The sequence below is a fragment of the Colletotrichum abscissum genome, assembly GCF_030869225.1.
Source record: "Colletotrichum abscissum strain IMI 504890 chromosome Unknown Scaffold_26.1, whole genome shotgun sequence".
NCBI classification, from domain to species: domain Eukaryota; kingdom Fungi; phylum Ascomycota; class Sordariomycetes; order Glomerellales; family Glomerellaceae; genus Colletotrichum; species Colletotrichum abscissum.
Window position 1 is genome coordinate 20426 of NW_026850165.1, and position 18138 is coordinate 38563.

General features: G+C 53.2%; 6 protein-coding genes across 6 annotated transcripts; 4 read left to right on the forward strand and 2 right to left on the reverse strand.

Moving 5' to 3' along the window:
* Positions 1-414: 414 nt before the first annotated feature.
* On the reverse strand, positions 415-4578 carry CABS01_10197 (DNA-dependent RNA polymerase; the record flags this gene model as incomplete). The annotated part of the gene is made up of 1 exon (XM_060543553.1): positions 415-4578. The coding sequence occupies one exon, from the start codon at positions 4576-4578 to the stop codon at positions 415-417; it is 4164 nt and encodes a 1387-aa protein (XP_060399235.1).
* Positions 4579-5511: 933 nt separating this feature from the next.
* On the forward strand, positions 5512-7347 carry CABS01_10198 (uncharacterized protein; the record flags this gene model as incomplete). Its single annotated transcript, XM_060543554.1, has 1 exon — positions 5512-7347. The coding sequence occupies one exon, from the start codon at positions 5512-5514 to the stop codon at positions 7345-7347; it is 1836 nt and encodes a 611-aa protein (XP_060399236.1).
* Positions 7348-8698: 1351 nt separating this feature from the next.
* Positions 8699-9641, forward strand: CABS01_10199 (S1/P1 Nuclease; the record flags this gene model as incomplete). The annotated part of the gene is made up of 2 exons (XM_060543555.1): positions 8699-9534; positions 9599-9641. The coding sequence occupies 2 exons, from the start codon at positions 8699-8701 to the stop codon at positions 9639-9641; spliced, it is 879 nt and encodes a 292-aa protein (XP_060399237.1).
* Positions 9642-10172: 531 nt separating this feature from the next.
* Positions 10173-11455, reverse strand: CABS01_10200 (exopolyphosphatase; the record flags this gene model as incomplete). Its single annotated transcript, XM_060543556.1, has 2 exons — positions 10173-11263; positions 11347-11455. The coding sequence occupies 2 exons, from the start codon at positions 11453-11455 to the stop codon at positions 10173-10175; spliced, it is 1200 nt and encodes a 399-aa protein (XP_060399238.1).
* Positions 11456-12085: 630 nt separating this feature from the next.
* CABS01_10201 (glutamine amidotransferase class-I) lies at positions 12086-12934 on the forward strand (the record flags this gene model as incomplete). Its single annotated transcript, XM_060543557.1, has 2 exons — positions 12086-12559; positions 12647-12934. 2 exons carry the CDS (start codon positions 12086-12088, stop codon positions 12932-12934), a joined length of 762 nt encoding a protein of 253 aa, XP_060399239.1.
* A 770-nt stretch (positions 12935-13704) lies between these two features.
* On the forward strand, positions 13705-17970 carry CABS01_10202 (SNF2 family domain-containing protein; the record flags this gene model as incomplete). Its single annotated transcript, XM_060543558.1, has 10 exons — positions 13705-15281; positions 15335-15528; positions 15586-15663; positions 15714-15790; positions 15843-15895; positions 15945-16049; positions 16101-16824; positions 16874-16924; positions 16973-17237; positions 17300-17970. 10 exons carry the CDS (start codon positions 13705-13707, stop codon positions 17968-17970), a joined length of 3795 nt encoding a protein of 1264 aa, XP_060399240.1.
* Between the last annotated feature and the right edge of the window lie 168 nt (positions 17971-18138).

Here is an 18138-nt window from a genome sequence, read left to right on the forward strand (position 1 = left end):
AACTACGCCCTAGCTTACGTTTGACATTTCGACTGCGTGTTGGGATCTCGCCCTTATCTAAGCGAATCAAATGTCTGTTTTACAAATCTTTATTTGTGTAGTGGGAGGTACGCCTGGCATCAACAACTGAAGCCAAGAGCTCTGTCATCCCATCCACCATATTTATACAGTTGTCTAGTTATCAAACATCGTACACATGCCCAAAACCACCTACTTGGGAGTTGTCTTGCTTCTTTATGTTTTAAACGCCGCCCTCGAGACCATCAGAAAAACGCCCCCGTTTTATACAATCATCAACGCCATCGCGGATGCAATCAAATAGAATATGCAATCAACATCTCCCCAATAATTCGTCCTCTTCATGCATGACGAGCATGCCTCGCTTCCGCTCTGATACAAAGGCCAGAAACGCAATCATGAGAAGAAGTATTCACTCTCCTTGAGTCTCTGAACGTCGAAGTCGCCCTTCTCGGGAATCGGGGGGAAGGTCAAAGGAAGCCAGACCTGAATCGTCTTAGGACGTGAGGTCGACTTTCCGGGCTTAGCGAGAAGATGTTGCTTGAAGTGCGATTCTTCCATGTTCTTCAGCATTTTCGTGGCGAATCGGGAGCTGGCTCCGCTGAGGAGCTCTTCATTGACGGCATGAGATGTCTCGGCATCGTTGGTTTCATCGCCAGCACCTGAATCCATCTTGACATCGGTCTCGTCCGCGTCCTCCGAAATCTCACCGAGGCCGATGGCCTTCAGGTCCTCGCCCATCACAAGGGCTTCGGTAGCCGCCATCTCTTCAAAGATGCTAGCGGGTGTGACCATCTCCTTGGCCTCCGCAATCAGCTCGGGGTCCCCGGAGCGCAGGAGCGTCTGTCTTTTGTGCTCAGCCAGGAGCTCATCCTTGAATGACACCTTCTTCTTCTTTCTCAGGGCTGCAATCTTCTTCTCGACATCGGTTCCGACATTGATCTTTGCCATGTAGATGGAGCCGCGGTAACGAGCCTCAAACTCGGCAGCGAGACGGCCAACAACATCCTCCTCGTGAATTCTGACGAAGGCGTCACGAAGAACACGGTTCATCGTGTTGACGTCAGCGGCGTGGGTCCAGAAGGAGTCGTGAACAGCAGCAAAGTCCAGTCCAAGCTCAGAGCATTCCAGCGCGGACAGCAGCATGTGCGTTGCATCGAGGGAGTGGATGAAGTTGGGAGGGAATGCTTGCAGCTGCTTCTTGCGGTGTACGGGATCGGAGCGCTCAGGAATTGTGAGGGAGAGATCCTGGAGGGACGTCTTGATGATTCGGGTTCCGCTCTTGCGGTACGGCTGGGCGATGGGCATGCGTAGCGGTGTGGTCCAGACAATAGTGGCGCGGAATTGTGCCAGGAGTTCGTCAGTTGAGGTTCTATTCTCGACAGCCTTGGTCTTGGACAGCACGGGTACGATTCCATCATTCGCGATCCGCTCCAATTGCTCAGCGGACAAAGCCCTGCAAACCCGGCCGCCAATCTCACCGAGCCAGTACTGAATATCGTGAGCACCGCGGAACATGGACGACAGAGCCTTGAAGACGAGAGTAGCCACATAAGATGCAGTAACGATGTTTTCGAAGCCGCACTCCTTCGGCAAGTTGGGGTACAGCGAATCAAGCTGCTTGCAGACCTGTTTCTTGGCACCGGCGAATGTGACACCGTAAACGTTGGTCATGACGGTCTGCTTGACCACCTTTCTCGTGATCTTTCCGTCCATAGCCTTCGCGAAAGGATTGCCTCCCTCCGCGTCCTTGGCAATGTGGTCTTTGACAATATTGGCAACGGCAGAGTAAACGTCAGCAGGCTTATCGCCGGGAACGAGGTTGACTTGGCGAGCACCCCAAATGTCACCACCGAGGGCGGCATAGTGCTGAAGACCGTTGCAGGTGCCGTCCTGGTGCACTGGAAGGCTAGAGACGTATTTCTCTGGTTCCGGAGATTCAAGGGCTGCCTTGAGCTCGAAACAAGCTGCAAGACATTGCCAAGGGTCCTCGGCCTTGAGCCACCAGCGGTTGCCATTGAGCGGATTGGTGGCTGAGTCTATGACATTGGCTAAGTTGTCCATAGTGAACGCCGCTCTGTCGTTGAGACTGGCCTTATCGAAACCGAAAACGTTGGATAAGTGAACCTTGAGCCACTTTAGACCTTGCTCGCCGAGCTCTTTGCCATTAGCAAAGCGAAGAATGCCACGGACATGGTCGGCACCCATATGGTTGAGGTATGTCGGCAGTGGGTAGGCACGACCCCGGAAGTCAATGTTGTGAGGGAAGTAGAAAGTTTGGTTCCTGAAAGCACGGGCGATTTCCAGCTGGAAGTTCATGAAGCAGCGAACGGAATGCAAGCCACCCCTCTCGTTTTCGGCGGCCTTGACAGCTCTGATCCAGAGGATGCGTTCAGAGGGGTCCTCAGAGGGCGCGGGCTCGGGCGGCGTCGGGATATCGGGGTTCAATGCCGGGATGTTTGCCAACTCCTCGCCACTGTTCCAAACATCAAGCATAACGCTGAGAACTGAGTTGTTAATCCGCCAAGGGGTTCTGCCCAGGACATCCAATCCCTTGAACACTTGGTCCATGTCTCCGCGGGCGATCGCTGCTTCGCTGTACAGCCTCTGGTCCTTGTCGCCCTGCTTGATACGAACAAGACTCGCTTTGCTTTCCAAAAAGCCACCCTTGTCGAAGGCCTGCCAGGGCTCCGGCTCCACGACCATAGGTAAATGTTTAGCCAGGAAGTCTCCCTGAGGTTCTCGCTTCATGATGTTGACGAGCTCCTTGTTGAGCAAGATCATGCCGATCTTCTTGCCCCTCCTGAGCTGAGTAGCGTGAGAGAACGCTGGCTGGAACTGGCTGACGAGGGTTTTCGTTTCGGGATGTTCCCTCACAACTTTGATCTTGGCAGTCTCGATGAGAGCAGACATTAAGGCCGCGCCGACCTTAGCCTTCACCGCAGGGGGCCAGGCCGCATCGGCTAGCACAGCTTCTCTGGCTTGTTCATCGCTAAACAATTCATTGCTGGCCACCTCTTTTGATGATTTGTCGTCTGCAACCTCCGCAGGTTTAGCCATGACGACCTTTCTGCTCTTATCAGCCTTCTTCACCCTCTGGCTCGCGAGTTGACTTCGAATATCCTCTTCGGTGAGTTTTGCGAGGCCGCTAATGGCGGTAGCAAGACCCATGCCACGGTCGACACCAGTGATGGCAGTGGAACTCAAGGTGCTGAGAATGGTGACAGCGGCCAAACGACTAGGCGTAGAAAGTCTGAAGAAGGGTCCGTACACGCATCGGTCGTAGTCTTCAGGCGTCTTCTTCGCGACGGCCTCGGACTTCTCGATTTTGACCATTTCCTCCTTCAGTCGCGCCTCCAGTGCAAGTTGCCAGTCGTACAAGCGGGAGTTGAGTGATGCATGAGCTACCGAAGTATTGAGGCCCATCTTTTGTAGAGATTCGTTCTCCTCGCGCCATCGCTCTACAGCTGCGTCAACACAGTCGCGCTCGAGGCGGGCTTGGATCTCCCTTCGTTCGCGAAGGGGTAGTGTGGAGATGTCGCATTCTTGAGGGATTTCGTCGAAAAGGCTCAGAGTCTGCTTTAAACTCTTCAGTCCGAAGCCTTTCTGAGGTGTGGCCATGACTTGCGGCATAGGCTTCGCGGAAGCGGAACTCAAAGCTTCACTTTCTTCAACGGCAACATGCTCATCATTGACTTCAGCGGCTGAAGTATCCTCTTCAGGCGCGAGGTTGTATATGGGGCAGATTTCCGTAATGACTGCGAGGTCTTGGTCGCTCAGGATCTCGGCCATCGATAAGACTTGCAAGCCCGCCTCGCCGGGTGCCAGTCTCATGTAGCGAGTAACCAGCCGGTGACGCCTGCTGGCGTCGCGTTCGGAGATAAGAGAGGCCTTGAGCATGCAAGCGATAGTCTCGGCAGTTTGAGGGAGGCCCCTGGTGTTGATGTGCAACTCGTACCATTTGTGAAGGCTCTCGGCTTGTTTCCGGTCGGGATGGAGGCGCAACTGCTCGAGAGAGGCTCGGATGAATCGGTTGTGGAGGAAAATCAAGTCTTCGCCAGGGAAGCTTGGGACAGCAGCCAAGCGCTTGAGGACCATTTGTGCACGATCGACTTTGCCGACACGGATGCAGGCATCGAATATCGGCAACAGTTCGTCCACATCGCCAGGAACGCCAAAGTTGTTTATTTTCCCCCGAGGTTGTTGCGGTGCGTTGCTCTCTTGGAGTACCAGTGGCGAGGCGGGGTCGAAGGCGCGCAGCTCGTGGTATCTCGGGCGAGCCGAGACGTTCTGGTATGCTGACAGGACAGAACTGTCCAGTCTGTCGTAGTTGGAGCTCGCGATGGATTGATGGTCATCTACGGCGGTGGCAAGATTCCGTCCGCCGCTGAGGCTACCTCTTCTGGCCGTGGGCCGTCCATCGTTCTGTGTGCCAAAAAGACGTTTGCTTCTGTCGCTCGCGTTTATTGTCGTCAATGGGTATCTTGGTGTCGGTCGAGAGGATCGGAAGATGGTTGCGTGGTGAAGGGAAAGACTTCTCCGGCTGTTCCTGAGGAGCATCTTGAAAGCTCACGCGACGAAAGGACAGACCGGGGTAAGTGACGTCGTTTCAACAACAGGAAATCTGTTGAAGATCTAGGAGAGGTATCGGTGCATTAAGTATAAGGAGTATGACAAGAACGTGGCTATATTACAAAGTACAGAGAATGAACCTAATGTGTTGCGATGCTGGGGCGCATACACAGTAAGGCGGATGCAACAGATTTTGGGTGGAGGGAGAAGTTTTGGGGGGGAGGCGGACGGGAGCTTGTCGATAGGAGGCGCAAGCTATCAAAATTTTGCCGTCCTTTTTTTCCTGTCCTTTGACTCGGGCAATCGGGGTCGTCCCACTCCACCCGCCGGGGTGGAATGGACAACGTCGTTGGAATGGAATTTTCTGTCCACTCAAAAAGGGGACGGTGGGGCAGAAAGCCAATCAAACTGTCCATGGATTCTTGAGCTTTGATTCGTCAGTACGACCCCCCCCCCCCCATTGCACGTGCACACATCACCACGCCTGTTAGGTAAGCATATCTTCAGGCGCGCGTCTTATACCTCAAAAGATGGGAGGCAAGAACCACTGCGCCGGCCCATACCCAAAGCGCAAATATCCGAGTTACTTGGAATATGCTCTAATTAGGCAACTCGAAACAGAGTGACGTCAGTCATGAATCAACGGTCATTTTGATCGGGAACTGGTACCTTCGAACACGGCCATTGCAGTGCAATTTCATGCCGTTGAGAGTACAAAGTTCGCGGCTCGTGGAGCGACGGGCCGGAAATATGGGGCACTTTACCGGGTGATTAGGTAATACGCCAAAATCTACTTTCGCGCTCCCAAGCCACGGTCCAAGCTCTGGAAGGACGAGAATTTTGGCCGCCAACAATTCTTGTCGACAGGAAGCTCCCAGGTTCAACCACAGTCTCCGAGGAGTGCAGGAAGCTAACGCAAAGATGGCCTCCCGACCTGCGTTTGCAGCTTTGGGCTGTCTTCAGTGTCGCAACACTTTGTTACGAGCCGTCACTTCCAACTCAGCTACCTTTCTTCGAGCTCCCGCTATTACAACTACCGCAAGCCTGCGACCTCGGAACCTGCAAAGAGCTTTCTCGAGCCTGCCCGAGGCACCCAAAACGTCAGGCGAAGTTCCTGCCCATGCAACCGAAGCTGAAGCAAAGATTGGGGAGAACGTCGGGGACCAGGTTGTCAGCGAAAAAGAAGAAACGCCATGGTTCCTCGAGGTCGAGGCGCCTATACATCCACCGAAAGAAGATGTGTCACCGTTACCCGAACTGCCGAGCAACCCACCTCCTATCCTCGAGCCTCTATTGAAGTATGTCTACGAAGAAATGGGACTGGACGACCTTTCTCTCCTCGACCTGCGCGCTCTCGACCCGCCACCTGCTTTGGGACCCAACCTTCTCATGCTCTTTGCAACGTCGCGAAGCGAGCGGCACCTGCACGTCTCGGCCTCCCGGCTAGTGAAGTGGCTCCGTTTTCACCACAAGATCGAGGCAAACGCGGACGGGCTGATTGGCCCGGGCGAGCTGAAGACAAAGCTACGAAGAATGAGGAGGAAGGCAAAGCTACTCGGCTCGAGTGCCATGGTTGCAAAGGGCGGCGACGATGGAATCTCGACTGGATGGATCTGCGTCAACCTCGGTACCAGTGGATCCACATACAGCGAAAGCGAACGCTTCGATTCGCAAGGCAAGATGTCTGGCTTCGGTGGACCAGCCACTGGATCTACCATTATTGTCCAGGTCATGACCGAGTCTCGGCGTAACGAACTAGACCTCGAACGGCTATGGAGCCAGCAGCTCGTACGAAGCGAGGCTCAAGAACGTAAATTGGCCGACGAAGACTCTTCCTATCACAACCGATACGGTGATTTGCCGACGACCACGATCCGAGCGCGGAAACCCAACTACGCAAACACGTCGCAGAGGAGAAACTTCTCCACAAGTCTCTCTCGGCCTTCGACAGACACCGAGCAGGCGGCTGTGGGCGCAAAAGACGCAGGTATTACTCCTTCGGCAAGTTCGAGCCCTGTCACAGACCCGCTGAATAAATATCGCCAGCGAATTGAGAAAATCCGGTCGGAGGGGGAGCAGGTGAAGGTCGAGGACTGTTTGGGGCTCTTGAGAGGCATCTTCCAGGCGCCTACAGCGGAGGGGGATCTGGGCCAGGACCAGGCGGACCTCGCCACCAAGGTCATTGAGACGATGCACCAACGGCAAATGCCAGTCATGGACCACGAAATGCTCACGACAATTATCGAGGCGATCGCAACATCACCCGCGCGAGGCGGACCTGAGCAAGGAAAGTTGCGGGGCATTCAAAGTAACTTGGAGTTTGTGATGCTCAAGGGCATGCAATCTTGTCCCTCGGAAGCGCAACTCGTACGTCTTCTCCGAGCGTATGCCATTCAGCGGAACATGGATCAATTTTGGGAGGTTTGGAGTCTTCCCCCACGATACAGCGAACGCAGAGGGTCAGCATTATACCGGGAAGTGTTTCACATCTTTGCACGCATCAACAGGAGGTCTCTGAGCATCGACGCCCTCCGGAGATGTGTACCCGAGATGATTCTTGAGCAGCCCCCAGTGCTGCCAGACGAGACGATCTGGCCGGACATCAAGGCTTGCATCCGTGTCGCCGACCCTAATGCGGAACACATCAGCGCTCACATGGTATCCGGCAGTAAAGTAGCCAACGACGGCAAGAAGACTGTCGAGTTGGAGTTTGTCAAGATGTTCAAGGAGCTCGAGGCGTTGCGAAGGAACGCTTGAGACCTTTCACCTGGAAGCTGGAATCGATTTCCAAGCTAAGATTCAAGGTCCGAAGTGGAATACGTCGACGGGACGGGTGACGGCAGGAGAAATGTTCTTGGCGAGATAGCGCGCCTGCAAACAAGGGCGTCTCTGGTCCGATGGCGGAACTCGGCGCTCACCGATGTTGACCGATTGTGATATCGACTCAGCAATGACGCTGCGGAAGACGCGGCAGAGATGGAGGCTTCACCTTTACATGTACAACACTCAACACAAAAGCAAACTTCAAATGTACCATACTGTAATAACAACAACGCCAACTACGGATAGACGGCCATGTTACAAAATATCGCACTGGTCTAAAGACCTGCACGAATGGGCAATGCGACTCTGCAACTCGCCTCCGCCGGCGTTGGTGACGATGAAATTCTTTTTAGCCCGCCCGAGCTCTAATCCCAGACCTTCCTATTCGGGAAGTGCTCCGTCTTATCTCTGGGTGAGCCCGGCAGGACTGCGGGGGAGGATCGGAGTCTACCTTATTATCATTTGACATTGACACAATATTTTTCGAATTCCCACTTCACCTCGGCACTAATGCAGGTGTAATCCAACTTCAATGCGCCAGCGTTTCCGCCTCAACTTGCTGGAGAGAAGCATCTGAACAATCGGCTGTGTCGTGGTGACACGGTTGAGTAACGAGGAGATAGCATTCGTCAGTCAATCTGCGTCGTCTGAACATGCAGGTTGTATCCCGGCCCCTGGTCTATCACACGCAGACATTTCCCAGTGCCTGACTCTCCGCTCTCTCTCTCTCTTTCGCGCCCGGATATCGGCATAGCATGGCAATGTCTGATTGCAAAGCTGTGCAACTCGGATCTTGTCGACCAATGAGCGTCTAGGAAACGCCCTCCGCAGTCTGGATCGACGCTCCAGGTTAACCTTAGCCCGGTACTTATGCGAAGCTCGCGATGCCCGAACAAGCAGGAGGGCCAACACGATGGGGGTCCTGGTCTGCGAAATGCTGCATCACCAACCCAGCCTCCAAGGCCTGCTTCCCGCACCTCGCCTGTCTTGCCGTGCCAACACGGCCTATCTTACTCCCTTTACCGCCTCCATGGAACATACATCGATCATGGAAGTGGACTAATGCGCGCCGGTCTTGGCCACACGTGGGCCGGAAGGGACCTCGAGTCTCCAGAATGCTACATATAACCCGCATCGCTCCCTCACCGTGACATTCTCCTCTTCTCTTCCCGCTCGCCAAGGACACATCTCCCGCCCTTCATATCCATCTTCCTTGCCCTCCTCCTCCTTCTCCCCCCGTCTCTCATTCTTCTCACACGGTAGCAATCCCACGGCACAAAAAGCCATGGCTCGCCTCACCCCCCTCACCCTCCTGGCAGCCGCCGCCCTCCCCAAGGCCGCCCTCGCCTGGGGCTCCATGGGCCACGCGACAATCGCCTACATCGCCACCAACTTCGTCGCCCCCGAGACCAAAACCTACTTCCAGCAGCTCCTGGCCGACACCACGGACGACTACCTCGCCAACGTCGCCAGCTGGGCCGACTCGTACCGCTACACCACCGAGGGCGCCTTCACCTCCACCTTCCACTACATCGACGCCCTCGACGACCCCCCGCACTCGTGCGGCATCGACCTCGACCGCGACTGCGGCCCCACGGGCTGCATCGTCTCCGCCCACGCAAACTACACCAACCGCCTGCTCCAGCAGCCCGCGCTCTCCCTCGAGCAGCGCCAGATCGCCGCCAAGATGGTCATCCACTTCACCGGCGACATCGGCCAGCCCCTGCACTGCGAGAACCTCGAGCTCGGCGGCAACGGCATCGCCGTCGAGTTCAACGGGTCCAGCACGAACCTGCACGCCGCGTGGGACACCAACATCCCGCAGTCCATCACGGGCACGGGAAGCAGCGTGCTGGCCGTCGCAAAGTCGTGGGCCTCGAAGCTCAGCACCGAGATCAGCTCTGGCGACTTCAAGACGGCGTCAAAGTGCTGGATCGGCGGGCTGAGCCTCGAGGACCCCGAGTCGCAGGCGCTTGCGTGGGCGACGGAGAGTAACAAGTTTGTGTGCTCTGTCGTTCTGCCGGATGGCCGTGAGGCTGTGGAGGGTAAGGATATTAGTGGCGCGTATACGACGAATGCGCAGCCTACTGTCAGCATGCAGGTTGCCAAGCAGGGTTACAGGTAAGCTCGACCCCCAGTGATTTTTGCATTGTTTAGATGAAGTTGGGAAACTGACATTGTGTAGGCTTGCCAAGTGGCTGGATGCCATTGTTGCCCAGCTGGCTTGAAGCAGCACGACCGGGATAAGATGAGGTACTTTTGGATATACCAAGGATATGACAAAAGCCAATGAAATTTGAGATGATGAATGATGATGTAGCGGTGCCAGACCAAACAAGATAATCCATAATGAGATGATGGTCACTGGTCTGTTTTGAGACCATATGATGGGCTTGGTGTTTTGGGAAAGGCAGTGATTGTGGTTTATACCAGCCTTTGTGATTGGACATTGAGCTATGAAGCAGCGACTGGGAGCTTCACTGCTGTTCGACTCTACGACTTGCTCTCTCAAAACCCAGCGTGCTTCTTCGCTTTGTTTTCGATATAAGGAACAGTCCGATGAATTTGAAATGGATAGTGCCATTATTTACAGATACTTAGCTGCTAGCCATCCATCACCACTCTATTTCGCCTTTCGAGGTGAATGGGGATTGCCTGTGTACATCCCAGCGTGACCTGCCCCAAGCTGATGTAGTCCGCCGGATAATAACTCCATGCTTCATGTTCAAGTGCCGCACTATTAACACATCTTCTTTGTCTCAAAGCTTGGTGCCGCCCTTGATTGTCTGCCGTAGCATAGGCGCAACCTGCTTGCGAGAGCTGGACAGACTCTTCTGGTGCCAGGCCATCCTCCACTCCCCTTCACCAACCTCATCGAGTCTGCCCTCGCCCCAGCTCTCCAGGCCTAAATCATCCTTGTATGCTTGGTAGAACTTCTTGCAGTATTCGATAGCGTCCTCGTTGAAGGCCCACAAGAGAAGCTCTCTCTGGAACTTGCCACCAGGATGCGACGTCGTCATGATGACCCCGACATCCATCTTCTTCTCCTTGGCCCACTCCTTGAACTCGCCCAGCAGGACATTATCATCGCCGCCAGCCTTGTCGAGTAGGTAATCCAAATTCTGGACAATGGCCGACACGCCCATGACCTTGTGGCGGCTGCTCGCCTCAAAACCTTCGCCGAGATCCTCCCACTGCTTATAATCCTTCCGGAATACGTCGCGGAATCCCAGCGAGGATATGTCTTCCTTAACGGCGGATATCTCGTCAAAGAACGCGTCGCGTCCGCTCGTAAACTTTTCCAGAAAGGAAACTGCGCTAGTGTCCTTTTCCGTCGTCTTATCCTTGGACTTGAGGTTCGTGGTATCAATCAGGATTGCTGCCAGCGACAGCCTGGCGAGGTGCTCGTCCACGTCGCTAGCGCCGGTCTCCGACTTTGCGAGGTCCTCCCACGCTGAGCGGCAGTACTCCACCACCAAGCTCGCACAGCTTCCGCACTTCTCGACGACGCGGGGCTCGTCGCCCGTGTCTTGGGGAACTTTGTGGTCATCGGCGTGGTGGTCTACGCAGCCGACGACACTGCTGCCGTACTTCTTGGCGAGGTCTCCCGTCAGAGCATTGTGATCGACGAGAACCCATCGGGAATCCTTCGCGGCGAGGTCTTGAGGTATCTCGTCGAGGGTGAGTAGGTCGCTCGGCTTGAGCTTAGCATGCGCCAGGGCAGCCGTCATCTCGGGACGGAGCTTGAGGTCATCGCGGGGTAGATTCGAGATGGGGATATGGAGGGTGTGAGGCGCAGCGTGGCTGCGGAGGTAGGCGTACACGACGGCAGAGCAGAGAGAGTCGAGGTCTGATTATTGGGCGCGAATAAATAAATCATCAGCTTATTTACACATGAATAGAGGAATGCCAAGCCTCGGGTGTCTCTCGTACCTGCAGATTCGTTGCCGACGACCAACGTCAAGGGACTGGCCCGTTGCGGAGCCGTCAGGGCTGATCTCGCGTTGGCGAGGAAAGCGCCGAGGGAGACCCTTGGAGGCATTGAACAACTATGACAGGTCGGTGTATTGGAACAAGGCTTCGAGCGTTGGTAGTATTAACGCATGGGGAACTGCATATGCAGGTTGCCGCGGGAGTATCAAGAGGCGCGGTACTAGCAACTTGGAGCTGTTGGTGGTGGTGGTGGTGGTGGGGATGACGTCGGAACGTTGCACAGCGTTAGGTCCCTTCAGCTAAGGTACGCAGTAAGTCTGGGGGACTGGCGGTCCAATTGACTTTTGTGGATTTCAACGGTGTGATGTCTTATCGCTATCTGATCCATAGCGCGGTCCCTTATCGCTGTAAGTTCCCCCCGCTATCGGATCGCGGGGCACTCAGGTACCTTGGGGTGGACGCCTTTCACTTGACTCAACCGCGACCCGCGTGAACCCCACCATCGCCGCGGGACCGCGGTCGGGGCGCCGGCATCTAGACAGCCACCACCTGTCACTTGCTTCCGTGCTTTGTTCTCACGCTTCCTTCATCTTCTGCTTTGTTCCCCGGCTTCATTATCTTTTGTCGCAAATAATAACACAGTCTCATCCTGCAACAATACCTCGAAACTCATTCTCATAACATTTTCGCAGCATCTTCATCCCCATCTTGTACATAAACTCATTCAATCAGACTCAACATGGGCTCCCAACCACCCCGCATCCGCCTGGCCATCCTCGAGGCCGATACACCGCAGCCGCAGACCAACGCCGAGTACGGCGGATATGGCGGTGTCTTCACCGCACTTCTGCGCACCGCCGCCCTGGCCAGCGATCCGCCTGCGCCGCTCGACAGCATCGTTGACCTTTCAGTATACCACGCTGTCGGCGATGATGCCGTCTATCCAGATCTAGACTCCATCGATGCCATCCTCATTTCCGGAAGCAAGCACAACTCATTCGACAACGACCCGTGGATCTTGAAGTTGGTCGAGTTTACCAAGAAGTGCATCGATAGCGGGCGGATCAGAGTCATTGGAGTATGCTTCGGCCACCAGATCGTCGGGCGGTCACTAGGTGTCGAGGTAAAGAGGAGCGACCTCGGCTGGGAGGTTGCTGTTGTGGATGTCAACCTCACGCCCAAGGGCAAGGAGATTTTCCAGCTGGAGAAGATGGTAAGCTTTCAACCCAGACCTTCCGCACCTCCAAATCGGCGCGAGTGAGGGCGGTCTTTCTTTGGACAAATTATTCACATGTCACAGCGCATCCACCAAATGCATCGCGATGTCGTAACAGAGAACCCAGCGGGCGCCGAGTCTTTGGCATACACGGAGCTGTGTCCCGTCCAGGGATTCTACTCACCAAAGAAGTTCATCACAGTTCAGGGCCACCCCGAGTTCACCGGCCCCATCGTCAGCGAGATCCTCAACGTTCGCCACAAGGCTGGCATCTTTGACGAGGCGATGTTTACCGATGCCATCAATCGCGCAAATATTGAGCATGACGGTGTCAACATCGCTCGTGGTTTCCTTCGCTTCCTTAGAGAATGATGCATCTTCGTTCATAGTTCTTTACCTCAATAGACCAGCGCCTGTTTTGGATACCAATCTTACTCCCCCAAGTTGCCATGTCTTTGACCTCAACCATGCAGCTACTTCTGTTAACTACGCTCCCTCTCACAACAGTCATCGCTCTTGCCAACCTTCAAAGTGCAGGGGGAGAATCCAAGATGTGGCATTTGGGCTCCTGCCTCTTCAGCTAGACATCTTCCAGAAAGGAACACATATCAAGGCTCTCCTTCCTCGATTATTAAAGCCATTCCTCGACTTCAACTTCTCACCTTTCTCTTTCCACTCTTCTTCAACCCAACGTCAGTTCCATAGTATCTCATACCAGGACTTCTTCTTCCAACACCTCGCAGGCTTCCCTCGCTCATCCTGCATTACTCACTTTACATTCCTTGACTACGTTCGAACTCATTTGCACTTCTTCGTCAAAATACACGCCGAAGTTACTTGCAAGTGGTAAGGATCATCTTACTCCCACACTTCGACGCGCCTGCCCAGCTAAACCGCTATTCTATCAACCGCTTTGTCACCATCTCACCCTGACGAATCTGCACTTTGCCCACAGACTGACCAAGAGGTATCGTATCTTACCATCCATCGAATCTACTTTACCACTCACGAATAACTTTCCCCTCTTGTCATTGAGCCTCAACCCCAAGGAAATACCTCGCAACTTGAACCATCTGCAGGACATCACCTACTCTTGCCAATTTACCACGTCTATCCCACCTCGGGATAAGGTACCTTTCGCTATGAGCTCGTCACATTCAGGAAACAATCGAATAAAGCCGCGATGTGGTTTCGAGCTCGAAGATGATTCCGAGGAAGAGGGCAACTCCTACCCTTCATCCAAGTACCCAGCGAGTTCTCGGAATGAAGAGCCAAACATTTTCGACGACTCTATTGAGGACATGATCAGGGAAAGCCGCGACGACGTCGGCGCTAGTGCTATCAACGCCACTCCATCACAGTACGGTAATCAAGACCTCGACGATCTATTCGTTGCCGACGATTCTGCCCAAGAGGCCGACTTCCCTCAAGACGAAGTAATTTCAATCAAGTCTGAAGACTCCTCTGACGATGACTGTGACTTCATGGCAATCCAAAAGACGGAGGCATCTACAAGGGCTCAGGATAAATGGTCTTTGCCAAGCCGTACACCACCCATCGATCTTACACAGGACGTGAAAGATGAGCCGGATATGCAAGAGACAGATTCAGCTTTTGGCAAGGTTGAAACGAGCAAGGCCGAAAACAGGAGCCCCACGATTGTTCGAGGGAAGCAACACACCTCGTCTCGTCCAAATGACGAGTCACCAGATCCAAATCACCTTCAAGTGAGAAAAGCCGAGCTGCTGATGAAAGGGCAAGAGGGGGGCTTGAGCTCTGAAGAGGTTGCAGAGCTATGCCGACTAGAAATGGCTATCATCACTTCACAGGGAGCCGCAAACGAGGACCAAGACAAGTATGCTTCCAAAGGGGGAGTAGAAAATGACAAGAAGCATAGAGAGGCCAATGCGAGGGAGAAGAAAAACAAATCGAAACGCAAAAACCCAGAAGTGCAGCGCAACGGCCCACCAAAGAATGCTGCCGAGTATTTTGCGAGAAAGGGGCAAGAACTCCGAGAGAAGAAACAAAAAGAATTGGAGAAGCAATCCTCTACCGATCCAACCAGACACCGCAAAAAGGCCAAGCTATCAGCAAAGGCCTTGAAAGACGAAGAGGAGAGACGTGATCGAGTCGCAACTATCTTTCAGCCCAATGATGCCATCCACGAGAGAGCTGGAATGGGTGACTCTCGACCCGAGCCAGTCTTCATGGCAAGGACTAAGAAGGATCAGTTTGAGCAAATAAAAGCAGCCATACCCGAAGGCTGTGATCTACGTCGCACCAAGTCCCAGCAAAATGACACAGAGGATGCATCCGAAGCCTGGGGTTTCAATAACTGCAAAGCCGTTGACAACAAATGGAAAATCAAAGGAATGAAAACCGCAATACACCACCATCAGCTCACTGCTGCTGCCTGGATGTTGCAGAGAGAACTCATGCCAGGGTGGGACAGATTACCTCAGGGAGGCATTCTTGCCGATGCCATGGGTATGGGAAAGACTATCGTCACCCTCTCATGCATGGTTGGCAACCAGCCGAACGATCTTCTTGTGAGCAAGGGGCGAGGGGCAACATTGGTCGTCTGTAATAACGGACATACCATCGATCAGTGGATGAACGAGGTCAAGACACACTGCGAAGGGAAATTTTCTACTCGCATAGTTCATTACAGTTCTTCTCACAAGATGGACGTCAAACTTCTTGAATCTTTCAACATTGTGTACGTCATTAGAAGCCTATCGCATTGAACCCATAACACTGACTGCTATGTAGGTTTGCAAGCTACAGACAGATTTCCAACAGCGCCCCGACTGTTGAGGAGATTGAACTAAAGGGAAAAGAGCTCAAGGGCGACAAAAAAGCATTCAAGAAATGGCTTCGGGAGGAAAAGGGAGATCTTCTCAAAATCAAGTGGCATCGTGTTGTACTCGATGAAGCCCAGCAGATAAAAAACCACGAGACGCAGTGTGAGTAGCTTGTCATTCGCACTTTTGATGGACACTGGCTTATACTCTTCCTTTCAGCGATGAATGCATGTCTGCTTATCGACGCTCGATATCGGTGGGCGTTGAGTGGAACTCCTCTTAGCAACAGAAACTACGGTTTGTCTTTCGCGAGATCGGAATCGCCAGCCAATACTCACGTCATACAGAATTATACCCTTATCTCAAATTCATTGGCTGTGAAGTTGGCAGTTTCAAAGAATTTGAGATTAAGTTCGGAAAGGGCGTAAGTTTTTTGACTTTTGTTCAACAAAGTCCCGAGCTAACATTGTCTCTAGTCGAAGGCGGAGGCCAACCTGGACCATCTTATCAGCGCCGTTGCGTACAGACGGTATGTCGTTTAAGCTTCTGCCAATTATATATTAACTGACAAATCGAAGCACTCAAGCGGATACGTTTTTAGGTCGTCCGATCATCAACCTTCCCTTGACTCATCCAACACATCAGTACCTTCGAATGTCCAAGGAGGAAATCGTAATATTCAGGTAATTGAACCAGTTTTACGAACGTAATTTCTCCCTGACATTGGTGAACAGCATGGCGGAAGAATGCTTCAGACGAAAGATGATGGAAGACATGGAAGCTCCCGGAGCTGGGCCGAGTCGGAAAACCTGTTTCGAGATGCTACTGCGTCTCAGGCAGGCTGCCACTCATCCCTTTCTTCTCGAGGCGATGATGCGGAAGCACATGACTCTCGACGACATTAGAAAGGTACGTAAACGTCTTGCTGATCTCCGAGGAGGCCCTAGCATTTATGATCAAATCGGGTCCTGGACCAAAAGACATGAAATGTCGGGGGAACGTCTCCAGCAAATCATGAACAGCGTCGGCGAGAAGGTAAGACAGCACAACTTCGATGATAGTCAACAGAACGAGGCGGACAGCGAAGAGAATGCTGCATCTCCTGAGAGTGGTGCTACGCTTCAGTTTGACAACAGTATCTCCGAAAACGACGACGAGACAACTATTGAAGGCGAATTCGATAGTGAGTTGGACGAGGTCGACAGCCAAGACGAAGTGGAAGATCTTTCTTACCGGAAACTCCTTGAGCTTGACGCTGAGGCGTCAGTCATGGAAGAATCAGAACAGTCTCATGCTTTCATTCCCGGAGATGCTCCGCTCAAGCCGTTTGGTCAAAGCAACTTCGGTCTGCATTTTGACATGGACAAACATATGGAGTACCTGGAGAAGTTTGAGTTGCTGAAACTGGCAGTGTGTCCAGTTTGCAAAGAGACCCCGACGGTACCAGTTAAGGGCAATGTGAGTTGAGCAGAGAACCTCCACAATGCGCTTTGCCTAACAGTGTTAGTGCGAGCATTCATTCTGCAACCAATGTGCATTGGATCATTTAACAACTGCGGTAAGTTTTGAACGACTGAGATTATTCTTACTGCTGATATCGTTGTAGGGCAAGATATGTCCGGGATGCAAGAAAATCATCGGCAAGATGAGGCCTACTAACATATTGCATGGTCAATCTGAGGGCAACGAAGTTCGCGGAAATGATTATTACGGCTACCAGCAAACCTTCGACAACCGTCAAATGACATCTCACTTCTTGGAAATCAGTGACAGCATGCCAGACGTGCCGGTGACTCCTAGTGCGAAGATGACCGCCTGCAAAGAGACTATTCTGCGTTGGCAAGCTGAGGCGCCCAACGACAAAATTATCGGTATGTAACCTTTAAGTCACATCGCATCCTACACTGTCTAATGAGGTCGTCATTCTTTACAGTCTTCACGCAATTCGTCCTTGTTGGCAAGATTCTTGGCCGCATGCTGGAAGCCGAGGACATCCCTTTCGTCTACCTCACTGGGAAGCAGACCAAGGACCAACGCGTTCGCGCCGTCAAGGGTTTCCAAGAGAACGAAGAAATCAAAGTGCTCGTGGCATCCTTGCGCGCAGGTGGCCAGGCGCTGAACCTGACGCGCGCCAACAGGGTCATCCTTATGGAGCTCTGGTGGAATCACGCGCAGGAGCAGCAGGCATACGCGCGGGTTTTCCGCTACGGACAAGACAAAGAAACCCATTTTGCGCGCTTTATAGTCCAGACACCTATCGAGGACCGCATACTGAGAATGCAAGCGGATAAGATCGTTGAGATCGATCGCGCGCTTCAGGACGATGGGCACGTCATCAAGGGGCTCAGTGTGCACGAGATTATGCAGCTCATGGGCCGGGTACGTGTCAAGGATGATCGGGCAGTCGTCGAGCCTGATTATGAAGATTACGAAGATTATCTTCAAGAAATCATTTCCAACCCGGATGATCGGAACTTGGAAGAGGAGGAGGAGGACCTTGAGGGCTTTGTCGTTCCCGACGATGCTGCGGAGGAAGCCAGTGAAGAAGAGACTGACGACTCTACTCCGACGATTGTGCTGTCCGACGACTCGGAAGAGGAATGAAGTTCTCCCGCTGGCCACTGCCATTCATCAAGGCAATAAACGGACCTGGAGGCTCTCACCAGCAACATGGCGCGACATGATGCAGGCGGCATCTCGTTTTCTTTTCATTTTTGCGGCACACGTTTCTGATTTCTACGACCTTCTTCTCTGAACGCACCGTGAGAAGGT